The sequence below is a fragment of the Vipera ursinii genome (genome assembly GCF_947247035.1).
Source record: "Vipera ursinii genome assembly, chromosome: 1".
Lineage (NCBI taxonomy): Eukaryota > Metazoa > Chordata > Lepidosauria > Squamata > Viperidae > Vipera > Vipera ursinii.
The window spans coordinates 76,299,543-76,321,261 of record NC_139512.1 but is presented as its reverse complement, the minus strand read 5'-3'; the positions used below and the strand labels follow the sequence as shown (position 1 = coordinate 76,321,261).

The 21,719-nt window shown below is 41.7% G+C and overlaps 1 protein-coding gene across 1 annotated transcript in view; it reads left to right on the top strand.

The window, feature by feature from the left end:
• Positions 1 to 4,358: 4,358 nt before the first annotated feature.
• The window catches only part of CRY2 (cryptochrome circadian regulator 2), a 40,283-nt gene continuing 22,922 nt past the window's right edge, over positions 4,359 to 21,719 (top strand). The window contains exons 1-3 of the mRNA XM_083371061.1: positions 4,359 to 4,748; positions 12,167 to 12,275; positions 15,407 to 15,549. Of these exons, the coding sequence (XP_083227187.1) occupies positions 4,549 to 4,748; positions 12,167 to 12,275; positions 15,407 to 15,549 (452 nt within the window). The 5' untranslated portion in view covers positions 4,359 to 4,548. The remainder of the gene's footprint in view (positions 4,749 to 12,166; positions 12,276 to 15,406; positions 15,550 to 21,719) is intronic.

The following is a 21,719-nucleotide window of genomic DNA, read 5'->3' as shown; positions in this document are numbered from 1 at the left end:
CTCTATGTGCTGAATTAGGGCAGCAACATATTTTCTTGTAATGTTTGGTAGCTCTGAGTGATTACAACCCATGAAATAGACTACCAAAAATGTTTAAAATCTATTTAATTTTGGGATCTGCCCAGTATAATTTTATCTATACTTTAGAAAGAAAACCTATTTAACATAAGATATCTTTCTCTGGAAAATGTGTTACCAGCCTGATGCCTTTAAGTGAATGTAGACTACAACTCCCAGAATTCAATCAGCTGTGCATTCTGTGAGTTGTAGTAGTTCATTATTTCTTTCATAATCAAATAGCAGTTAGAACTATCTCTACCTGTTCAATATTTTCATTACAAGCTTCCTGAATTGGTTTCAAATAATATCAAGTGACTGGGTTTTCATCTTACATTAAGCCCTGTTGTAGCTTAGTTTGATTTTGATTAAGCATGCTGTGTGAACCAAACCATGTGAACCACATTTTATTGTTGGTGGGATTCAAATATGTGAACAACCGGTTCTCTGCGTGGATGTTGTTTCCGGAAGTCCATTCTGGGCCTGGGCAACAAAAAATTAGCTACCGGTTCTGCCAAAGTGGTGCAAACCATCTGAATCCCACCACTGCATTTTATACTCTAATAGAAACTAATGTATAAATCAAACCAGCTATGATTTCTAGTATACAAAGATGTGTGAATCCAATACAGTGCTTGGATGAAATTCTTTAACTTGAAAACTAAACCTATAGAAATTGTGGGTTCTCTGTCTCTGGAGGCTTTTAACAGGCTGAACTCTATACTCCCATGGATGGTCTAATTGTTTTTTCTGTACATTGAAGATGGAGTGTTTAGATCAGTGTGTCTCAACCGTGGAGGTTCTATCCTGGCTGGGGAGTTCTAGAAGAAGTCTACATATCTTAAAATTGCTGAGGTTAAGAAACACTGATCCAGATGATCCTTGTGGCCCCTTTCAATTGTAATTCTATGGTTCTATGACTTTAAAGTTAAAAAGCAAATAATAATGCGTATATACCATCTTGGACTATCAGAATGAACAATGCTGTTATTGAAGACTCTGTGAAAAGAAGGGTTACAAGAAGCGGATGTATTACTGTTATTGACTTTGCCAAATGAAAAAGGTTATCTCGAAAGCAACTGAACAAACACTATTTTATAGCAACTTGCTATTAAAACTTAAGAGTCCACATAAAGTCAACAACTATGAATTAAGTCAGGACCTCATCCAGGAAGCCAGCAGTCAAACAAGGGTGTGTAAGGTTAGCTGCACTTCAATAAAACCATTAACTAACAGGACTGCGCTAGTGAATAAAACCATTAGTTAACAGGAAATTGCCAGAGGTTGGTAAGTGAAGCCCCTTATCTATTCTACTCATTCTTTCAAGCAAGTATCCAGTCCCGGATAATAGTAGTGATTTTTGGCTGGCACCTCACTTAGCTCACTCCTCCCAACTTGAGACAAACTACTGTAGAAGTCTCTGACTGAGCAAGCAGGAGATGAAGTCAAGTTTAATTCCTTCCTCTGCTTTATCCACAGAATGGCCTAATGCCATTCTGGTCCATGTTTATTACAAGCCCTAATTGGTGGATTCCCAATCTTCTTTGCCTCTTCTGGACTCAGAAGGAAGGAAAGGAGGGACACCATTGCTTTAACATTTTTCCTGTCACTTGAGCTGGAAAGAACACTTGTCAATTTCATCTGGTTAAATCCTACAGTACTATAGGTCGGTCCATTTTCCACAGATAGATAGATAAATAGATAGAGAGATAGATAGATAGATAGATAGATAGATAGATATAGATAGATACACACATACATACATACACACACACACATATATATATACATACATACAAGAATTAGTTTTAAAAGTTCTGGCTTTCACCACTGACTTACCAATGAGTTGGAAGCAAGTACAAGATGGCATTATGTACTCTTGGCCACAGGAAATTCTCAGTAGCACCAAACCAAAGCTGATTCTACAGATTAGCTCCTTGTTACTAATGCTAAAAAATTATATGACACATATGGAAAGAAACTGCATTTTCACAGCAATATTTTAGAAACATCTATTGACGTCAGGAATGGCCCTTTTTTCTTGGAAGAGTTCTTGTATTTTTAAAACGTATATTTGACCACTATGCATTAAAACTGGGAAATGCTTACCTGGCACATAGATGTAGAGATCAGTTTGAATTGGAAGAATGACAGAATTGATTAGAAATATGTCTCTAGTTTAAAGGGATGTGTCTTCTTCCTGCTATTTTGAATATTTTTTCATTTCCTCTGTTATGTTAGCAAGAAAAGCTGCTAATATGACCATCAAAAAATGAAAGAATTAAGTAACCTACAAGTTTGCTAGTAAACCATACAGGCAGCATAGATGACTCTGGCTCCAATTTCCTTGCAAGATGTTCCTTAGCCTCTGCATAAAGTAGTCCACATTATTCAGACACCTGTACCATGCAGAGAAATCAGAAGAGGATACATTAGCTGGATAACTATTTGAGAATCATGAGTCACTATACTGTCCCCTAAACTGGAGGGATGCATATCATATATAATGGAATATGCTGTACAATATTGCCCATATACATAAACAGATGGATGTAGTGAACAGGGCTTCTGGCTCATATGGGTCTCTAGATTCTCCACCCAGACATTTTCTAAGCCTCCCACTGTCCTGAAGAGAACCTGTTTGTTGTGCTACCACCATTCACTTTATTCCACTCTGTTTTGACTTAATGCATGCAATCAATTGGATTTTGACTTTGATTCCTTTGACTCTTGTTACTAGTTAGCCTAATAGGGAGTATGCTAAAGTATGATTTAGAAGTTGTTAGACTAAGAGTGAGGAAACTCACATTCTAGACCGTTCTCAGCAGTGGAAACTCATTGTTTGATTTTAGGCCAGCCGTTCTCAGCCCTTACAGCATTTTCTTGGGGGAGAAAAATATGCTCTATTTATTACCTCGAACTCCTGGAGGAAAGACAAAATATAAATCAAACAAATACCTCTCAGAATTGGTTGAATTCAATTCAATTGGTTGAATCATAAAGAACTTCTTTTCCTCTACACACACATACACACACATATATGTATGTATGTATGTATGTATGTATGTATGTATGTATCATATACACCAATTAAGATTCCAGAATTTCTCTTGCCCAACAGGAACTATAATCAATACTGTAACCGTAAGAGGAAGTGAAATACAAATAGTATAACAGACACAGCAGGAGACAGGGAATCCTTGTCAACAATACAGCCTGTACCGTTTCATTTATGCATAATATTATGAGGTCTACTTCTTCCAACCCAATTAGTCTTATATTTATCAGGAAGTAAACAACTCATTTTATTAAGATATGAATTATATTTAGGTTCCTAATCCAGTGCCTTCCAAAAATGTTGAGCCACAAGGAAGGTCATAGTAACCCTTTTCCTCAGGCCTCTTCTGAACAGTTTGTAGATACTGATCACAGTAAGATTACAGGATGTTATGATGGCCATAAGTAGCATTTTGAAGATTTACATAAATGTATGACAGGCAGGCCTACCAATGTAATATCTGAAAGCATGACTTTAATGTCATAAACAATATACTTTTGAGGACAAATGCTGAAGACTGATAGAAGATCACTACCTTTAATTTCCACGTGCCAGTGTCATAAACCCAAATTCTTACTACATACAAGCAATGGAAATGGAATAGAATAAGCACCGGATTGGACTTCTTGTAAAGCATATTTATGACTTACAAACTCGTCCAGCTGTGGTATATTCAACAAATTACTGTTTAGCAGGCTATAAACCCAGGGAACTCCAAAAATATTTTCAGGCAGGAAACTTATGGGGGAAGACTGAAAGTAACTCCACTTAAAGCAAACCAAGCAAAATAATTATTGGATACATTTTCAATAATTTCAAGCATTCCTTTAAGAAGAAAACATAAGACAACGTTGGGACTCCAGAGGGCGCCTAACTCTCCAACCGTTCCGGAGTTGATGCTTCTCTGTTGGCAAAGCGGTCAAATTTGGGCTGCAGAAAAATCCGCACCTGCGACAGACTGCAGGTCAAACGTACACACGACTGCAGGTCAAACGTACACAAAGATTGAATTTTTCGCTGCCCTCTGGTGGCCCTCCAGATTTTTTTATTATTATTCTGATCCGATAGCTCTCTCGAAACAAAAACGAAGGAATTGTTGAATGAAAGGCTTCATCTCCACCTCCCCGTGACACCATTTTTAACCCAGCCCTCATCTCCTTCCTACTCCTCCTGACACACGGCACGAAAACGTGCTACACCACCCGTGCGGTCCGAGGCTCTTGAGGCCAGCCCAGCAAGTTCTACCGTAGTAGTTGATGAGTGTGCGTGTGCGTGTTGTTTCAGGCGGCCAATGAGCTCTTAGATGCGCATGCTCACTGATGGAAGAGCAGCCGCTCAGGAAGTGGATTGCTGCAACTGGGAAAGGAGGGATTAGGCGCCGGGCGGTGTGAAGAGTCTAGCTTGCCTCCTGTGCGGTGGTGGCTGCGCTTACGATGGCTGCTTTGCCCGGTTCGGTACCTCGGCCGCGTAGCTGCGACGGCGGCTGCTCCGTGCACTGGTTCAGACGGGGGTTGCGTCTTCACGACAACCCCGCTTTGCAGGCGGCTATCCGAGAAGCGACCTCCGTGCGCTGCATCTACATCTTGGATCCCTGGTTCGCTGCGTCCTCCGCGGTGGGCATCAACCGCTGGCGGTGAGTGGAGGCAGAGGTCAAGTTGCGGGGCGGGGACGGGGGGGGCAAATCGGGAGCTAGGTTGGAGCGGGTCAGAATTGCTCTGCCCTCGACGCGTTGTGACACGAGTGTCACGTTCATGCAGTGCAGCTCTTTCCAAGTGGAAAGTTCTTGCGTGACCGATCTGTTAAAATAAGCGCAGGGATTTGAGATGGGGTCGAGGGTGCTTCCGGCGTGCCATGATTCAATATTTATTTACTTATTATTTGACTTATATACCGCCCTATTCCCGTAGGACTCAGGGCGGTTTACAGGGCAATTAAAAATCATACCATACAAAAGTTTAAAAAAAAATTAAAACAATTAATTAAATAGGAAAAGATTAAATAAATTAATTAAATAGGAAAAATTAATTAAATAGGAAAAGATTAAATGAAATAGGGACAAATCTGCCTCCCCCACCCACCCCCGAGATGGGGCGGGTAATTATTTTATGAACGAGTAAATAATGGACGTTGCTGCCTTATAATTTCCTCTCCTGCCTCGCCTACTGGTCTCTTGACCCTCGCCAACTTCTCGCTCGCCTGCAGAGGAGAATCGTGGGATGAGCTGAAGAGCATTCCCGGATGGTTCGCTTGGAGGAGTTGGACAGTTGGGCAGGAGTTGGACAGTTCGCTACTGTCCAAAGAAGCCAGAGAAGAGGAGTGGTATTTGCCCCACGGGAGAAATGCCTGCTGTCTGCTTCTGTCGGAAATCAGACATCAGAGGACATCAGTAGAATTGGTTATATTCACATTGGAGTCAGATAAGCTTGAGAGGATGGAGGGATATAACCTTTGAGTGAGGGCTAGGCCGTTCTGTGGTAGGGATGCTTCAGATCTACCTACCCATCCTATCTTTCCTGCCTTTATTTTGATAAATGACTGAAGACATAACATAGCTAATATGTTCCTCAATACAACAAACCTTTCAGCTGAGTTGGGCTGATAGTGACTGGCCCAAAGTCACTCAGCTGGCTTTCATGCCTCAGGAAGGACTAGAACTCACCATTTCCTGGTTTCTAGCCTGCTGCCTTAACCACTATACCAAACTCGCTCTGTTTTTCATTTCTGCATTGAACAGATGGCTTAACTCTGTAGCCTAATGACTCTTTCCCGTCTTGTGATACTTTAATACTGGATTTCCCAGGACATGTTGTCCGTTAGTTTGCCTCAGATAAGAAAGTATAATATCTCCTTATTCCAGGGGTGCACAAGGTTCTTTGATGCTCAGCATTTCATTGCCATCCATGTTCTATACACAGTCCTTTCAGACACTACAGAAATGCTTTAATACCCTATAAGTGTACATTTAATTAAAATTAAACATGGTTAATAGGATTGTTCTCTAGTCCTTCCTGTCAGGCTAAAATTAACTTTGATTTAAAAAAAACAGTATCCAGAATGTTCTAAGGCTGCATGTGTCCCATATGTCTTCAGGTTCTTCACCTACATTGGTTTCTTGATTTATTGACTTCTAGATGTCAACAGGTTTTAAAGTGACACATAAGGAAAGAACAACAATCTGCAAGTATGAGAATTATCTTATGAAAGAGCCACACCTGAATTTTCTCATTTGTTTACTTGGAAAACCTATCTGATATTCAATGTATGAAAGATTGTGGGAAGTGGGGGAATGATGTTTCTGAATATTTCATCACTGAAGCTGCATCTCAGACCAGAAAAAATGGTTTGAAGAGGCTCTTAATCCATTATAACTAAGGCTGAGAAATTCCTCCTATGCTTTTCAGTATTCTGTATCTCAGACTAATCTTAAAACCGCCAACTGAAATCCATGCCATTCTTGCTTTTTTGTTTTGCCAACTATGTGGGACTTGATACTCTCTGAGGCTTACAGAAGAAACATCCATATACATATTCAAGCTCTAAATAATTGTAGTTTTAAGAATCTTGACCTGAAACTGTGGCAAGAAGGGCTCGCTTCAATCACTGTTGCAAATGATTCTGCGGCATAGGTGTTACCATGGAAGGAGATGAATTGGTAGTGATTTAAAAGATTCCATACAAGACATAGGAAGGATAACCCATTGATAACCCAAAATAACTGCTGAACAAGATGTGCAGAAGTAGATCTATAAGTAGCTTGGACCTAAGCTGTGAGATTCCCTCCCACATCTGTTACTAGCTTTGGTCATGCTTAACTTACCTGTCACTCCTGTTTCTTTGTCCTTAGTAGATTGCATTAAATTACTTTGAGCCACATTTAAGCAGCTCCGGTATAGAGCCAATTATGCAGGATATAAATATTGTGCTTACTTTTTGAGTATGAACCATTTAACATTTAGCTGAATTAACATGAATGGGTCTATATCATGGGTCAGCAACCCGCGGCTCTGGAGTTGCATGCAGTTCTTTCAGCCTTCTCCTGTGGCTCCCAGTCGTCCTCCACCATTTGCAGAGAGAGAGACAGAGAGAGGCACTAGCGTTTCCCTTCTCTCTCCCTCTCCCTCTCCCTCTCTCTCTCTCTCTCTCTCTCTCTCTCTCTCTCTCTCTCTGTGTGTGTGTGTGTGTGTGTGTGTGTGTGTGTAAAAAGAGAGTGGCCTCACACTGTTCTCCGACAAGCCTTTGCTGCATCTCCGCAGGAAGCGGCAGAAAGCAGCAGCTCTCTCTCTCCCTCTCTCTCTCTCTCACACACACACTCACACTGAGTGGGGGAAGAGGACTGACAGACCAAGGGAAGGAGAGCCAGCCCAATGTGTGTCAGCTTGTTGGAGAACCCCGTGAAGCTAGCTTGCCAGGGGAGCAGAAGATTGGGGAGGGAGAGAGAGAGAGAGAGAGATCATGCACAGCAACCTCTATTTCTTTTAAATTAAACTCTTCAATCAAGCTCCTCCCTCGTGCGCAAGTTTTGCGACTCCCAGTGTTTTCTCTGGGAAACGGGTCCAAGTGGCTCTTTGAGTGTTTAAGGTTGCCGACCCCTGGTCTATATAGTTTTAGGCTTATAAATAGTTTACTTGGAAACAAGTTCTACCTACTGAGACATACTCTTATAACCTCCAGTTCTAAACTGGAATAGTTTTGGAAATAATTTCTAGGTAGGTATGTGTCTTTTCTATTCTATATCACAGAGTACCACAGCATTTTAAAGTCATTCCTCAGTTTTGTACCTATGAAAGTGTAGATGGAGCAGCAGTTGAAATCCGTAATTCCATTGCTAACAGTTGTAGTGTGATTTTGCCTTCTTTCTTAGGGATGATTCTTGTTCTACTGGTTCTGCTATTTTCAGTATACTCTTAATTGGGTCTCTGCATATGAAATTCTGGGTATAAATGATAGGTTAGTTCTTTCATACCAGTTTAGTCATTTAGTAGGTGGAACAGAATTATTCTGCATTTTGTTGTCAGAAGAAAATTCTATGTATCCTGAGCAGTTGAAATAAAATTTAAGTGGAGAAGGGTTTTCTTAGCAAGAAAAATATCATGAGAAGCAAGTGGCTGGCTAACATCTGAAATAAACAATGAGTGTTCATATTTGAAATATAGAAAGAAGTATGATGACTTTATTGAGTCCTAAGGCAGCAATCGGTATACCTAGTGCTATAAATTTATTTCAAAAAGTTTGTGGGTATGAATTAATTCAGTATTCATTCTTCACAAGACTTAGCGTAATGTTGCATATTTGCAACATTTTCTAAGATATAACGTAGGCAGTTATGACCAGCTTTTATAATTGTGGAGTTTATGGGTTCTCCATCTCTCAAGATTTCTAAGATGAAGCTGGACAACCAATTTTCTTGAGTGGTTTAATTGGTTTTTCATGCATTGCACATGGTTGAACTCGATCAGGGATTCCTAAACCTTTTTGCCGTCACAACTCCCTTTAGTATAATCTTAAGGTACACAATTCCCCTAAAACTTCAGCCAAACACCAAAATGAAATAAATGAACAATGTAAAGAATGCAATGAATCTTTGGGAAAGATGGACTTATTGTTACAATTTAACTCAAAGGTTCTTCACACTTATCCTCAACTCTGCACTCCCCTCCCTACCTCAGTGTTTAGGATAGCCCGAACTAGATGATTCTTGTGGTCCCTTCCAATTCTAGAACTTTATGATTCTTGTGATTTCACGCTCTGAGTAAATAAAGTAGCCACTTTGTGAATTGAGCATGCCTCTTGTCCCATTTAATTCATTAATTTCTGCAGGATATAATTAATTGAATTTTTTTTGTTCAGTGTTTCATAATTTACTTATCTTTGTTGATTTTGGAAAAATTTAGGAGAACACCAATGCTACAAAAAATTGAGTTCTCCAACTCTATTTCCACTGAAGGAAATAGCCATGAGTGACTACAGTGGGTCCTCAACTTAAAACTGTTCATTCAGCAATCATTCATAATTATGACAGTGCTGAACAAAGGCACATACAGCCCCCTCCTGAACTTTCGACCATTGTGGTCAGGTTCAAAGATTTGGGCACTTCCAGCATGCTAGAGGTTCTACACCACCCCAGGCCAGGAGGCCTTAACTGGCTAGGCCAGGGGTGTCAAACTCAATTTCACTGAGGGCCGCATCAGCATTGCGGTTGCCCTCAGGGGGCTGGGTGGGTGTGGCCTACTGGGTGGGCATGGCTAGAGTGCGTATGGCCTACTGGGTGGGCGTGGCCAGCTCTACATCGTTCGCATCTAGGGTGCCTATGGGGGCCTGGGCAGGAGTGGGACAGATCTGAGGGTCTCTGGCAGAAGGAGGGTCTCTGGGCCAGGGCCAAGGCAGTGGGGGCCATTCCCTCACTGTTTCCAGGATGGCTTCGCGGGCCACATGAAACCACTTCGCGGGCCGGATCCGGCCCCCGGGCCTTGTGTTTGACATGTCTGGGCTAGGCTTACTTTTATGTGGGCTTTCCTCCTACCCTATTACTCCAGCAGAAGGCTTGGGCTTTCCTCTCTCCACACCACTTCCAGAAGGCTTTGGTCTTCCCTCAGCCTCACCGTGCAAATCCACTTACCTTCGCTTTCTGTGCAGCTGCTATCAAGCGCGCCTAGCTGATGCAAGGCCCAGCTACTGTAGAAAACTAGCCAATGCAATGTTTTAGAATAGAATAGAGCGGGAAGAGAACTTGAGGTCTTTTAGTCCAGCTCCCTGCTCAAGGCAAGCTGTTAATTGTTCGCAGTTAAGAAGTTTCTCCTTTATTCCAGGTTGCTTCTCTCCTTGATTGGTTTCCATCCATTGATTCTTGTCTGCCCTCTGGTGTTTTGGAAAATAAGTTGATCCCCTCTTCTTTGTGGCAGCCCCTCAAATACTGAAATAGTGCTATCATGTCACCCCAGTCCTTCTTTTCTCTGGACCACAGGTCTGCAACCCGCGGCTCCGGAGCCGCATGCGGCTCTTTCAGCCGTCTCCTGTGGCTCCCAGTCTTCTGCCATGTGCAGTCCAAAAAAAAAAGTGGGACTAAAAAAGTTCAACCAATCAATTCAAATATGCAGGGTAGGTGCATATCTCGCCTTGGCTCCATTCTTCAGTCAAACCCTGTTCTGCACATGCGTGCATGTACGCACATGTGCACATATTTTTTTGTGGCTCCCAGTTTTTCCTTTTGTGAGGGAACCGGTTCCGGCTCTTTCACTGTTTCAGGTTGCTGACCCCTGCTCTAGACTGACCATTCCCAAATCCTGGAACCATTCTTCATATGTTTTAGACTCCAGGTTTTTAATCATCATAGTTGCTCTTTGCACTTTTTACCAAGTTTCGACATCTTTTTTTGTAACGTGGTGACCAAAACTGGATGCAGTATTCCAGGTGTGGCCCTAGTAAGGTTTTATAAAGTGGTACTAATACTTCCTGTAATTTTAATTCTATTTTTAAAATTATTTCTTTTCAAAGCTAGAAAGAGCCTCAGAACATCATGAGGCTTGGTATTCATCTGATGATGTTTCTGAGGCTCTTTCTAGCCTTTGCAAATTTTGCCAGGTCTGGGGCTCATCTCATAAGGTTTCCAAAGTAGAAAGAGTCTCAGAAACATTGCGAGATTATGGTCATTGAGCAAGACAGTCACATGGGCATCTTACTTAATGACCACAACAATTTACAACCCAAATTGTGGGCTCAATTGTGGTCTTAAGTTGAAGGATTACCTGTATAGTATTTGCTGCTTGCCTGGACAACTGTAGCATGCCTTTCAGCAAATAGCCCTCCATTTCTAGATGATAGAATATTGATAAATCACAAATATTTTTCTATTTTCTTTGATAATCTGTGTAAATGAAAAATTCAACTTTTCAGTTATGTATACATTCACACTGGACAATTTACATATACATATGCCCTTAGCCTCTCGTTTTCTTCCTGACTTCTGCATTCAGGTAGCTTAAATGTTGCCTTTTATTTGCAAAAATAGCAAAGAACATTTTGGTGGGAATATAGATTAAGAAAATCTAATGTGGCGATGGACAGATTTTCTGTAGCTAGGAATTACTATGTTATTTAATTAAAAAAGAAAAAAAATCTCTGAGAACCATGGTGGGCTTTGTTAATACCATTATATGGAATGAAACAAAACTTTTTGTCATCTTTTTTGAGGACCTATGGGAAGAACCAAACAAGTACTCCAGGTTTTACAGAAGTTTAAAGAATCTATTTTGACCTAAATTTAAACTGATTTACACCATATTAATTTTGGTCTTGGACTCATTCAAGTTTTTTTTTGTTTGTTTGTTTGTTTTGGGGGTGGTGGTCTATGCATATAATTCAAAGACTGAGTGTAGGCTTTCACACACAAAAATGCACACATATCCATATATTACAATATAAGTGGTATGCTAAGATGCTTATCCATCCAACTATCCCAACTTCAGGCCAGGAGGCAGAGGAGGAACCCATCAAATATATGAAAGAGACCAGACAACTGAATCTATTGATAAACTCTCTCAGATCATATTTGTGTTAACCATATTTTCTGTGCATATGTGTGTGTATTGTTCACTGAAGTACTTTTTATGACATTTTGAATTGTTTCCTACTGAGAACTTTCTTACCATGTAAAAGACTTGATTTTTCCTTTCCTTTTACAATTTTTCCCTATTGAAAAGGTACGTAAAAAGAAGTATTTGTGAAGGATTCTTAGTTCTGGCTTGCTAGATAATTTTCAGAGGAGTACAGAGATGGCCTTGAAGACGGTATTCAACCTCTGTGATGTAAACACCAGCTTAGCTTTAGAAGGGAGGAGGAGTGAGGGAGTGAATGAGAAAGAGACTCAAGATTGCCCTGCCTTGATTTTCCTTAATAATAAGAGGGTGACAGAATCGGTCAGGCTTTCAAGATTTATTATTATACATTTCAGCAATGAAGCAGAGCTCTAGTAGTTCTCATGGCTTTTGTTTTATAACCTATCCTAGCTCAAATATGTGATACAGTTGCTGAATACATTTTGTTTCTTCTTCTTAGGTTTTTGCTCCAGTCTCTGGAAGATTTGGACAACAGTTTAAGAAAACTTAATTCCCGTTTATTTGTAGTACGAGGGCAGCCAACTGATGTTTTCCCAAGACTCTTTAAAGTAAGATTATAACTACATCTGAAAATCCTGTTTGGCTAGAATGTAATTTGCTTATAAAATTTAAAAAATACATCTTAACTTATACTGCTAATACTGATATTTTGTTAATTTTGGATTTGGATTAAAATCATCTATATATTTACAAATAATAAGGTGGTTCTTATATGCCAGCTGTTCTCTCATGCTTCCATGAATAGAGGTGATTCATGGTTTTTTAGTGTAATGGCATTCTAATAAATACCATTAATAGGATTGGGCATATTAGAGGGCATATTAGAACGGGTATTTTTTTCAAAAAAATTATTTTTAAATTTATTTTAAAAATGTTAAATATTATACATTTAATATTTTATTAAACAGTTAAAAGATTTAGTTCACAGTAGTAGAAAAAGGGGCTTTAATTATGTCATTTTTGTCCGATTAACAAACATATGAATGAGTAAGTTAAAGATTTAGAGCAGCCTTTTTTTTTCTTAACTTTCAGTAACTGCATTATTCATGTTCTTGTACTGAACTGTATATGTGGTCAGATACTTAATGCAATATATCCAGAACCCTTAAAATATTATCTTGTCTATTTATATTATATGAAGAAAATGAAAGAAGTGTAATTACATTTTGCCTCCCAGCCCTTTCCCTTGTATCCTTCCTTGCTTCCTGCCAGGATATAAAGGTGTTAATTAGAAAGCAACACACATCCCAACTGTTCCTCATCTGTGATTACAGCTGTTTAATCGAATATGTGTACTTACTTCATAGAGCTTTTGGGGGGGCAAATTGTAGATATGTATATATGCATCTCTATAAAATGTATTTCCCATTGTTTGGTCTCCACATGAATCATAGCAATGCTCCCTTTGATTATTTAGATTGTTTGTGTACGTTAAAGTCATCCAGAGCTGAGAAGGTATATTTTTATATGTTTGAAAAGTGTAGGTTTTTTTTCTGTAGATAAAGAATAAAGGCTTACATGGATTTAGCTAGTCGGGGTAATATTTTTGAGCACTGGCATGCTAGAAGGGGCTGTAAATATTCTTGAAATCTTTTATCATGCTTTTGAACAGTGTCTCTCAGCTTGTAAATCAATACCGTATAGTTAATGCTTTAGAGAAGTGCTTCTCGGGTGGTTAGGGAATTCTGGAAGTTGAAGTCCACACATCTTAAAATTGCCGAGGCTGAAAAACACTACTCTAAATCATTGACTATACAGTATGGATTTATTTCACACTATATACACTATGTGCAAAGAATGAGTCGTGTAAATAGAAAGGAATTGCTGAGAACTAAAATAAACAGTCAATCACATATGGTTCAAGCTGCAGTTTTCAAGCTGGCTTTTGGTATAGGTTCACATAAATTCAGTGCAAATAACTTTCTTCATTTCCAAAGCATTCCAGTCTGTAATGCAAAGAAAACAATAATTTTAACAAGTGGGTAATTAATACTGGAGGAACATAATCCATGCAATTGTTATCTCAACTTTCAGTTACAAAAATGGATCTAAAAATGATCAGATTATTTCTCATTCAGGTACCCTCTAGTTCAGGAGTGTCAAACTCAATTTCATTGAGGGCCGCATCAGCATTACGGTTGCCCTCAAAGGGCCAATTGCATGTAAGATTATGTATCATATTACTTCAGGAGTGCATTATGTTTAAGATGTAGGCCAACAGGATTAACATTTCAAATGTGAACAAATATTTCAAATAAATCTGCAAAAACGAAATTTAAAACAAAAAAACCATAAGTTATTTAGTTGTCTCTCTCATGCCATTTTGTCCGAATAGTAGACAGACCGAGCCACAGATCTGTCACCTGGAGGGGCAGCAGCTTCGAAGGAAGTGCCTGCAATTGAGCAGCACGTGGCTTGGGCTTCTCAACTAGCTTTGGCCCAGGCCCGGCACGCATAAGCCTCTCTCACGTTTCCTTACGCCTTTGGGGAAAAATCTGTGAGGCGAGCGCCTACTTGTTGGAAAGGGCAGCACAGAGGAAGGAAGAGGAGTATGCAAAGGCGGCAAGGCAGGGAGGGATGAGAACTGAAGAAACACACGATTCGAGCATCTTCCATCCTTTCTCTTTCCTTCCCTCCTTTTCCTTCCCTCACCAGCCACTCACTCTCACACAGAGGGTGCTTTAGCCATGGCCACCCGCCCATGCTGTTGCTGCTGCCACACAGCTCCACGCGTTAAAGAGGCTCCCACTGCCCATCCTCTGCTAGCGCTGCTGCCACTGACAAGACATCTGAAGAAGCAAGGAGTAACCATTTGTAGAGCTACCCCCTTAAGGGTCGCTGGAGTATGGGTTCTCCTGACCCTCTTGGTATGGTTGTTGGTCCACCCTAGTCTCTTGCTAGGGTGGATATATAGATTCAGAGGATTTTAAAGATTAGTATAGAATTGAAATCAGAAATCTTTCTTTTGTGATGGGCAAAGTCAGCACAAAAAAGTGATGAAAAGTAGGGGGAAAGTCATTGCACTTGGTTTTTGAACATGATAACTACAGTGAGATTATTATATGCACAAACAAAGATTCAGCAATATTCACATTAGAGGAGTGATTAGTGAAGATGAAGGAACCTGCCAAGATGGCTAAATCGACTTCTTTGATTAGAAAAAAGTCAACATCTATCTTTATGGCTAATTGGAATCCTCTTATGGATTTTTTGCCTAAAATAGAAAAAAATGAAGTTATGATTTATGGTTTTTATAGATGATCATAGGAATAAGAGAGTTAAGTTTTAATCATAGAGTAAGAAGTAAATATATAATTGTAGCTGCAAAGATAATTGGAAACTATTTCTTTGTATCTTTTTTCATTCTTTTCTACTTTACTTTTTTCCATTCTTGCACTTTTAGATTTCTCTTTGATAATTTTCTTTGTCTTTCTTTATATAGTTTGTATTAGTTTTCATTTTCTTTTTTTAATCTTTAATAAAAATTATATAAAAGAAACAAAAGGGAGTGTCGCGGGAGAATTTTGGGGAGAAAACGCCATTAGCAAATCTTTAGAAAGGGATCTTTTCCCTTGTTCTACTGTTGGATTTTTGTCATTATTTTGTTTTGAATATTACCACCACATTTTAATGATTTGCATTGGTACTTACCTGATATTTTCTGGGTTTTTTTTTACAGGAATGGGGGGTGACGCATCTCACTTTTGAATATGACTCAGAGCCTTTTGGAAAAGAGAGAGATGCAGCTGTAGTGAAATTGGCTAAGGAAGCAGGAGTAGAAGTGACAACAGAGAATTCACACACCCTTTATGACCTAGATAGGTAAGATACCAATCTCTTTATATGCAAGTGTCACATGTCTAAGAAGAAGACAAAACAAAACTGAGGATAGGTATAGGGCAGAGATGGCAAACCTTTTAGAGACTGAGTGCCCAGACCACAACCCCAAATCCAGTTATTTATTGCAAAGTGTCCGGGGTGCATCAGCATTATGGTGCCCTTGGGCGTGGGAGCAGGGAGGTGCTTCTGAGTGCCGCCTCTGGCACGCAAAAACCAGAGGCACAAAATGGGCCACCGTGCTGCAGGGCGCTGATACAAGGTGCTGCACCACGTAAAAACGGCAGGGCTAGTAAGTATCATGCAGGCACTAGCCCCGCCCCATTTGCAGCGCGTGCATGCTCATGGCCCTGTGCACGCACGCATGTAAAATGCTTACCCCTCCCTTTTCTTCCAGTCCACCAATCAACAATGGTTGGTGACCTCTGTTCTACCACCTCTACTTGAGCTAGCTAGTCGGCTGCTTCGCCTCGTTTGTGCTGGGTGGGGCTCCTGCTCTGGGCGGCGGTGACAGCCTGATAGACCTGCTGCTGCCAGCAATGGTGCACGTGCCAACAGAGAGGGCTCTGGGTGCCGCCTCTGGCACACATGCCATAGGTTCGCACCACTGGTATAGGGGATGACTTGGGAGACTTTTTTATAAAATGGGTCAGAGTTTTATTTTCTCTGCAATGGCCATATAGGTAAGAAGTTAACAGTTTGCGTATATAGCAAACTCCCATGTTCTGAGAAATAGGAGAGAAGAATAAAGAGAAACTAATTCTATATTTATAAAATACAGAGTAAGTTTGTTATGACTACAAATACAAGTACCATAAGTTAGATGTACTGCAAGCTTGCAATCTACTAAAGTCCAGCCGTATTTGAAAAGAGGGGATATGTACTTTACATAGCTTTCCTCCCCAGGAGCAAGCGTCTTTTAATGTTCCATGTACTGCACTGTACTAGCCTACTTCCTAGTAAACCAAGTGTGTAATAATGTCAGTTTGGGCCATCTCTGAATCAGTATCCAGGGTATTGATAGTGTCACTAGTAGACAATGTGAGAAAATCTCTCCCTGGGGTCAAGAAAACATCCATATCCATCAGGTGCCAGGAATGCACCATTTTAACCAGTTTTTCAGATTTGTAGATTATACAGAGAGTGATCTGTCCATGGCAGTGGAGTCATATGAAACTCCTACATTTCCAAAGCACCAGTGCCACTTGAATATGTTCTACTGATTGTGTGAGACCAGATATTAGTCATGTCAGGTCCAGTTATGGAAGACGTTCAATCCCGAATCATTCCTGACTGGACAGCCTTACCTTCAGTGTTGAAAGCCCCAAGAAAAAGGAGCTCAAATTAATTCGATGCCATACTGCCAATCATTCAAACTAGCTCATGAAGAAAGATTGTGGGGTCTGTTGTGGCAGATAGCATGGTTTATGGTGCACTAATCATATATCTGTCTTGGCCATCCAGATGTAGCAGTTTACACTTATAATTGCAGACTATTGAATAAAGCAGCTGGTCCACAAGATGGAATTCCTATAGGCCAGTGGCCCCAACCTTTTGGGCACCAGGGACTGGTTCAATGGAGAAAGGTTTTCTGAGGAGTGGAGGAGGAATGGTTTTGTGTGCTGCCTGCATCTTGTGGATCGGGTTTCACTTATTTGTGCAGTCTGATTTCTGGCCGGTCCGCGGGCCAGCAGTTGGGGATCAGCTTGTCTACCTCCCTGTCTTTAATTCTAGCCTGCTATATGTGAACAGTCTCCTGGAATACAAATGCCTCTATAGTTCAATAGGAAGATAGATGAAACAATATTGTTCCCTGTGCCAGTTTTCAAACTTGAAATGTGTGTGGGAAAAGACAAGCAGAAGCAAGCCACAAATTACATACAGCGGAGAATTGGATCGGAGCCAGGAGCCAAGGCCAGCCTTCTGCGTCATCGAGTGGCTGGGTGATATCAGAGGACAAGGCTTTATGGAGCAGAGCTAGCAGCAACATGCTCAGTTATGCTATGCTTCCATTATTTTAATTTCTCTGGGACAGAAGACTGGCACAAACAAAGGATGCAGGGCGGTTCCAGCTGGTGTTCATCTGGCTTGAACCTCTCCTCCCCCCCCCCCCCCCCCGTCCAACCTTAGCAGCCATGTGCACTGAATAAAAGCTCTAGGAACGCCTCAGGTCTTGCTCAATGAGAGGCTACAGTTGAAACATGAATGGTCCTGTCAGTGTTCTTGTAGAATCATTGGCAGGATCAACTTTGTGCTGCCTGATTAGGGATGTAAATTTTCCAGAAATTTAGACACAGCATAAAGTCGGAAATTTGGAGAATTTGCTAAATGAACATAGCACTCCCTCCTTCTGTTGTTTTTTTTTTACCTCATAACAATGCCACATTCACGGGGCCGCACTTAGAATACTGCATCCAGTTCCAATCACCACAATACAAAAAAAAAGATGTTGAGAGCCTGGAAAGTGTGCATAGAAGAGCAACAATGATGTAAAGAGTCTGGAGGCTAAATCGTATGGGGGAGCTAAATATGTCTAGCCTATTGAAGAGAAGAATTGGGGGAGGTGGGGGGACATGATAACTGTCTTCCAGTACCTGAGGGGCTGTCACAGAGGGGACTGACTTATTCTCCAAAGCGACAGAAGGCAGTATAAGAAATAACAGTGGAAGTTTGTCAGAGAGAGATCCAATCTAGAGGTAAGGTGATATTTTCTGATAGTGAGAATAATTAATATCTTGCTTCCTGGAGTTGTGGGTGTGCCATCACTGGAGGTTTTCAAAAATGGACTGGGCAACCATTTGGGGTAGTATAAGACTCCCGCCTTTAACAGGAGGTTGGACTGGAAGACCTCTGCGGTCTCTTCCAGTTGTCCTGTTTTCCCCACTGGAAATGACTGTTTCTAACACACAAGGAGAGGATACTTTCCTAAGAGCTCACAATTCAAGAATACCAGTGTTAACTTGGATGGCCGACAAAGTTCTGTCTATGACAAAAAAAAGAAAACAAAATTTCTTCAAACTGGGAATTTCCAACCAAGTTGCCTCTCCTTCCTTCCTCCCTCCTTCCTTCCTTCCTTCCTCCCTCCCTCCCTCCCTCCTTCCTTCCTTCCTTCCTTCCTTCCTTCCTTCCTTCCTTCCTTCCTTCCTTCCTTCCTTCCCTCCCTGCTTTTTTTTAAACTACCAGAGACTTTGGGCAGAGGTGGCAACAGGCAGGCAACAGTGGGCAGAGGCTTCACATTTTGACCCCTCCCCGCTGCTGTTGCCTCTGCGTGGCTCTCAGCTCACCTCTCCCAGACTTGCACACATGTTTGTGAGTGTGTGTGTATATGCGCACGTGGATGGGCAGAGGAGTGTCTCACTCCTTGCAGAACAGAACAGAGACCTTCTGGGATGGCAGGCTGCAAACTAATGAAAGCTGGGGTTTTTTTGGAGTACTTGTTTCTTTTTCTCAACGTGCCACCGATCACGTCATGCCCTGCCCCCTCAGCTCCTGCCTCCAGCCCCTTGGAAGGCTTCAAGAAGCTCCCATTGCAGCTTCTCTTATCCCTCCTGTTCTTTTCCTCCCCAGTGTCACAGCGTGGGACTGAAAGGAGTGAGACACACACCCGCACGCGCACACAAACACGTGTATGGGAGAGGCAAGTTGAGAGCCATGCAGATACAATGACAGCAGGGAGGGGTCAAAATGTGAAGCCTCCTGCCCAGAGCCTCTGGCAGCTAAAAAAAATAAATAAACCTGAGAAGGCATTCTCTTTCCCAGCTCCTTTCCTCCCTTCCCTTCCCTTCCCTTCCCTGCTTCTCTTTCTTTCCTCTGAGCTCAGGAGGGGGAGAGATTGCCAGCGTTTCCAGTGGACATGCTGCCGCCAGCCGTAACTATCCCATGCAGGGAGGGGCGGTCGCAGTGAAAGGGAAGCCTGCTGGCTGCAAGGCTAGGTCAGCGAGTGGGCGTGGCACTGATCTACTGGTGGGGGCCATCAAAGCCAGAACACACACAGCCTTAGATCCACAGGGTAGCCCTAGAGCCAGTGAGGGGCCCCCTACCCACTTTGCCCTGCCTCCCAGAGGGTGCGCTGTTGTCCTGGGGGGAAGGGAAACACTTCTCCTGCCTCTTTTCTTTCTCAGTGGTCAGCAGGGATGGTCAACAGGGATGTCGGGTGCTGTCTACCTCTTCGTGCACTCAGGGGATGAGGGCAGCCCCTCGCTGGCCTTTTTCCACCCAAACCTCTTTTTATATCATCTCCTCTCACGCCCCCCTCCTCCGTTTCTCTTCAGGGCACCTCCAGCTCCCGGAAGTGCCAATCAACTGGAGCCTGGCGCTCTTCCTGGGGCTTCTGCTGAGCCCCAACAGCCCTGCAGCTCCAGCTGTCTCTCCCGCAGGCTTGGGCTGCGCTGCTGCCAGTTCAGCTCATTCCTCTCCCCTCTGCTATCACTTCTCTAGGACAGTTGCGTACTACCTGCCAAGTGCCAAAGTACCACCAGTGGTACGCATACCACTGGTTGAAAAGCCCTGATCTAGAGCACAGGTGTCAAACTCGCCGCGTCAAGTGGCGTGTCGCAACGTATTGTGACTTTTTTGTGTTGCCGGAGCTGGGGTGGGCGCGGCCTACTGGGGTGATACAACCGGCCTATGGGCTAGCAGTTTGACACCCCTGATCTAGAGAGTGAGACCTTCAATTGATGCAGATTAGGCCTGCATAGCTCTTGAAATGATCTACTTTGTGCAATTATAGAGGGGGGGAAATGTTTTGCAGACCACAATACTAAAATTGTGGAGGGCTATAAGCCATCTCATAGTTTATCATGCTTCTGGCTTATAAAGTATTGCTGTCTAAATATTGGATTCCCTCCAAGATGGGTTGTCTGGAAAATTTCTCTCTTGGTGGTCATTGAAAATAGCAATCCCTTACTGGTATTAAATGTTAATCAGTTAAGAAGCTGCTTAGATTGCAGCTTTGAAACCTGTAATCAAATAAGCCTTGTACTGCTTTATTGTGGGGTTTCTGTGGATGAAGCAACATCTAAGCTTGTAAGCCGCCCTGAGTCTTCGGAGAAGGGCGGGATATAAATGGAATTTAAAAAAAAATATTGCAAATAATGGGGAAAAACAGTTGTGAGTTTTTCTTTCTTCAGCTGTAGAGGTTTTCGTATCCCTTTCAAAATGGGAAACGCCTATACTATTTGTATTACTCATCTATTTTAGCCATTGCCTGCTAGAACGTATTTGCTCTTGTAAAAGGTGAAACTTTTTCCTAGAGTACTAATTTTTAGAATTGCTTGGGCATTCTAGCAAAGCTTGTTTTTCATAGTCCATCGTAGTAAAAGAGGCTTTCCTAAAGACTGCTGTTGAGCAGGGCTGAGCCAAAGCTTTGACTTTATGTTTTCATGATCCATGTGCTGGCAGTTGCAGAAGCTAGAACATGCTCTTTCAACCTGGTTTCATATTTGTAGTCGATAGTCGTACCATTGCCTCGGATCCTTACTCGTCTGTAATGCACCTAATTTCAGAGAAAAGCTCGTTTTTGAAGATTGCGGTTAGCTTTGCTAGCTGAAGAGGGATTGACACTTGGATTCAAAGACACAGTCCCTTTCTGGATGTTATGCGTTGTTAGAACGTTGGGTCACAAAGCCACGCATGTGAGCACAGCTCATTGAGAAGGATGAGCAACGTGGAGCTCCTGCCCATCACACGTGCTGCCCTGGAGGAAAGACAGGCACATGGCTGGATTGAAAGCACTGATTGCATAGATGAGTGAAAAGGAGGATGGGCTGAAGGAACAGAAACCTGTTCGGCTGCCTCAGATTTTTTATAAAACAGCAGCTTGACTTGCTGTTTCTGTTTAACTCTTCCTTTTCTAGCCTGTTTTTTTTTCCTCTTTTAAGCTGTCTTGCTTTGCTTTGCTCTGCTCTGCTCTGCTGTATTTTATTCTGGAGTTTGTTATAGATCTGTTGCTTCTGTGCAAACCATTTAGAACTGTATCAGGAATCTAGGATTTGAAGATCTACTACTGTAGTTACATTGAAAATTCATCCTTTAGTTAAATGGGTGACAGGACTTTCTACTAGGAGCAAAAAGTGTAAGCTACGTAGAGAATTGTTCAGTGCAGTTCCCCATGCTTTTGACACTTTCCTATTTATACAAGAAATTTTTTCCCCTGT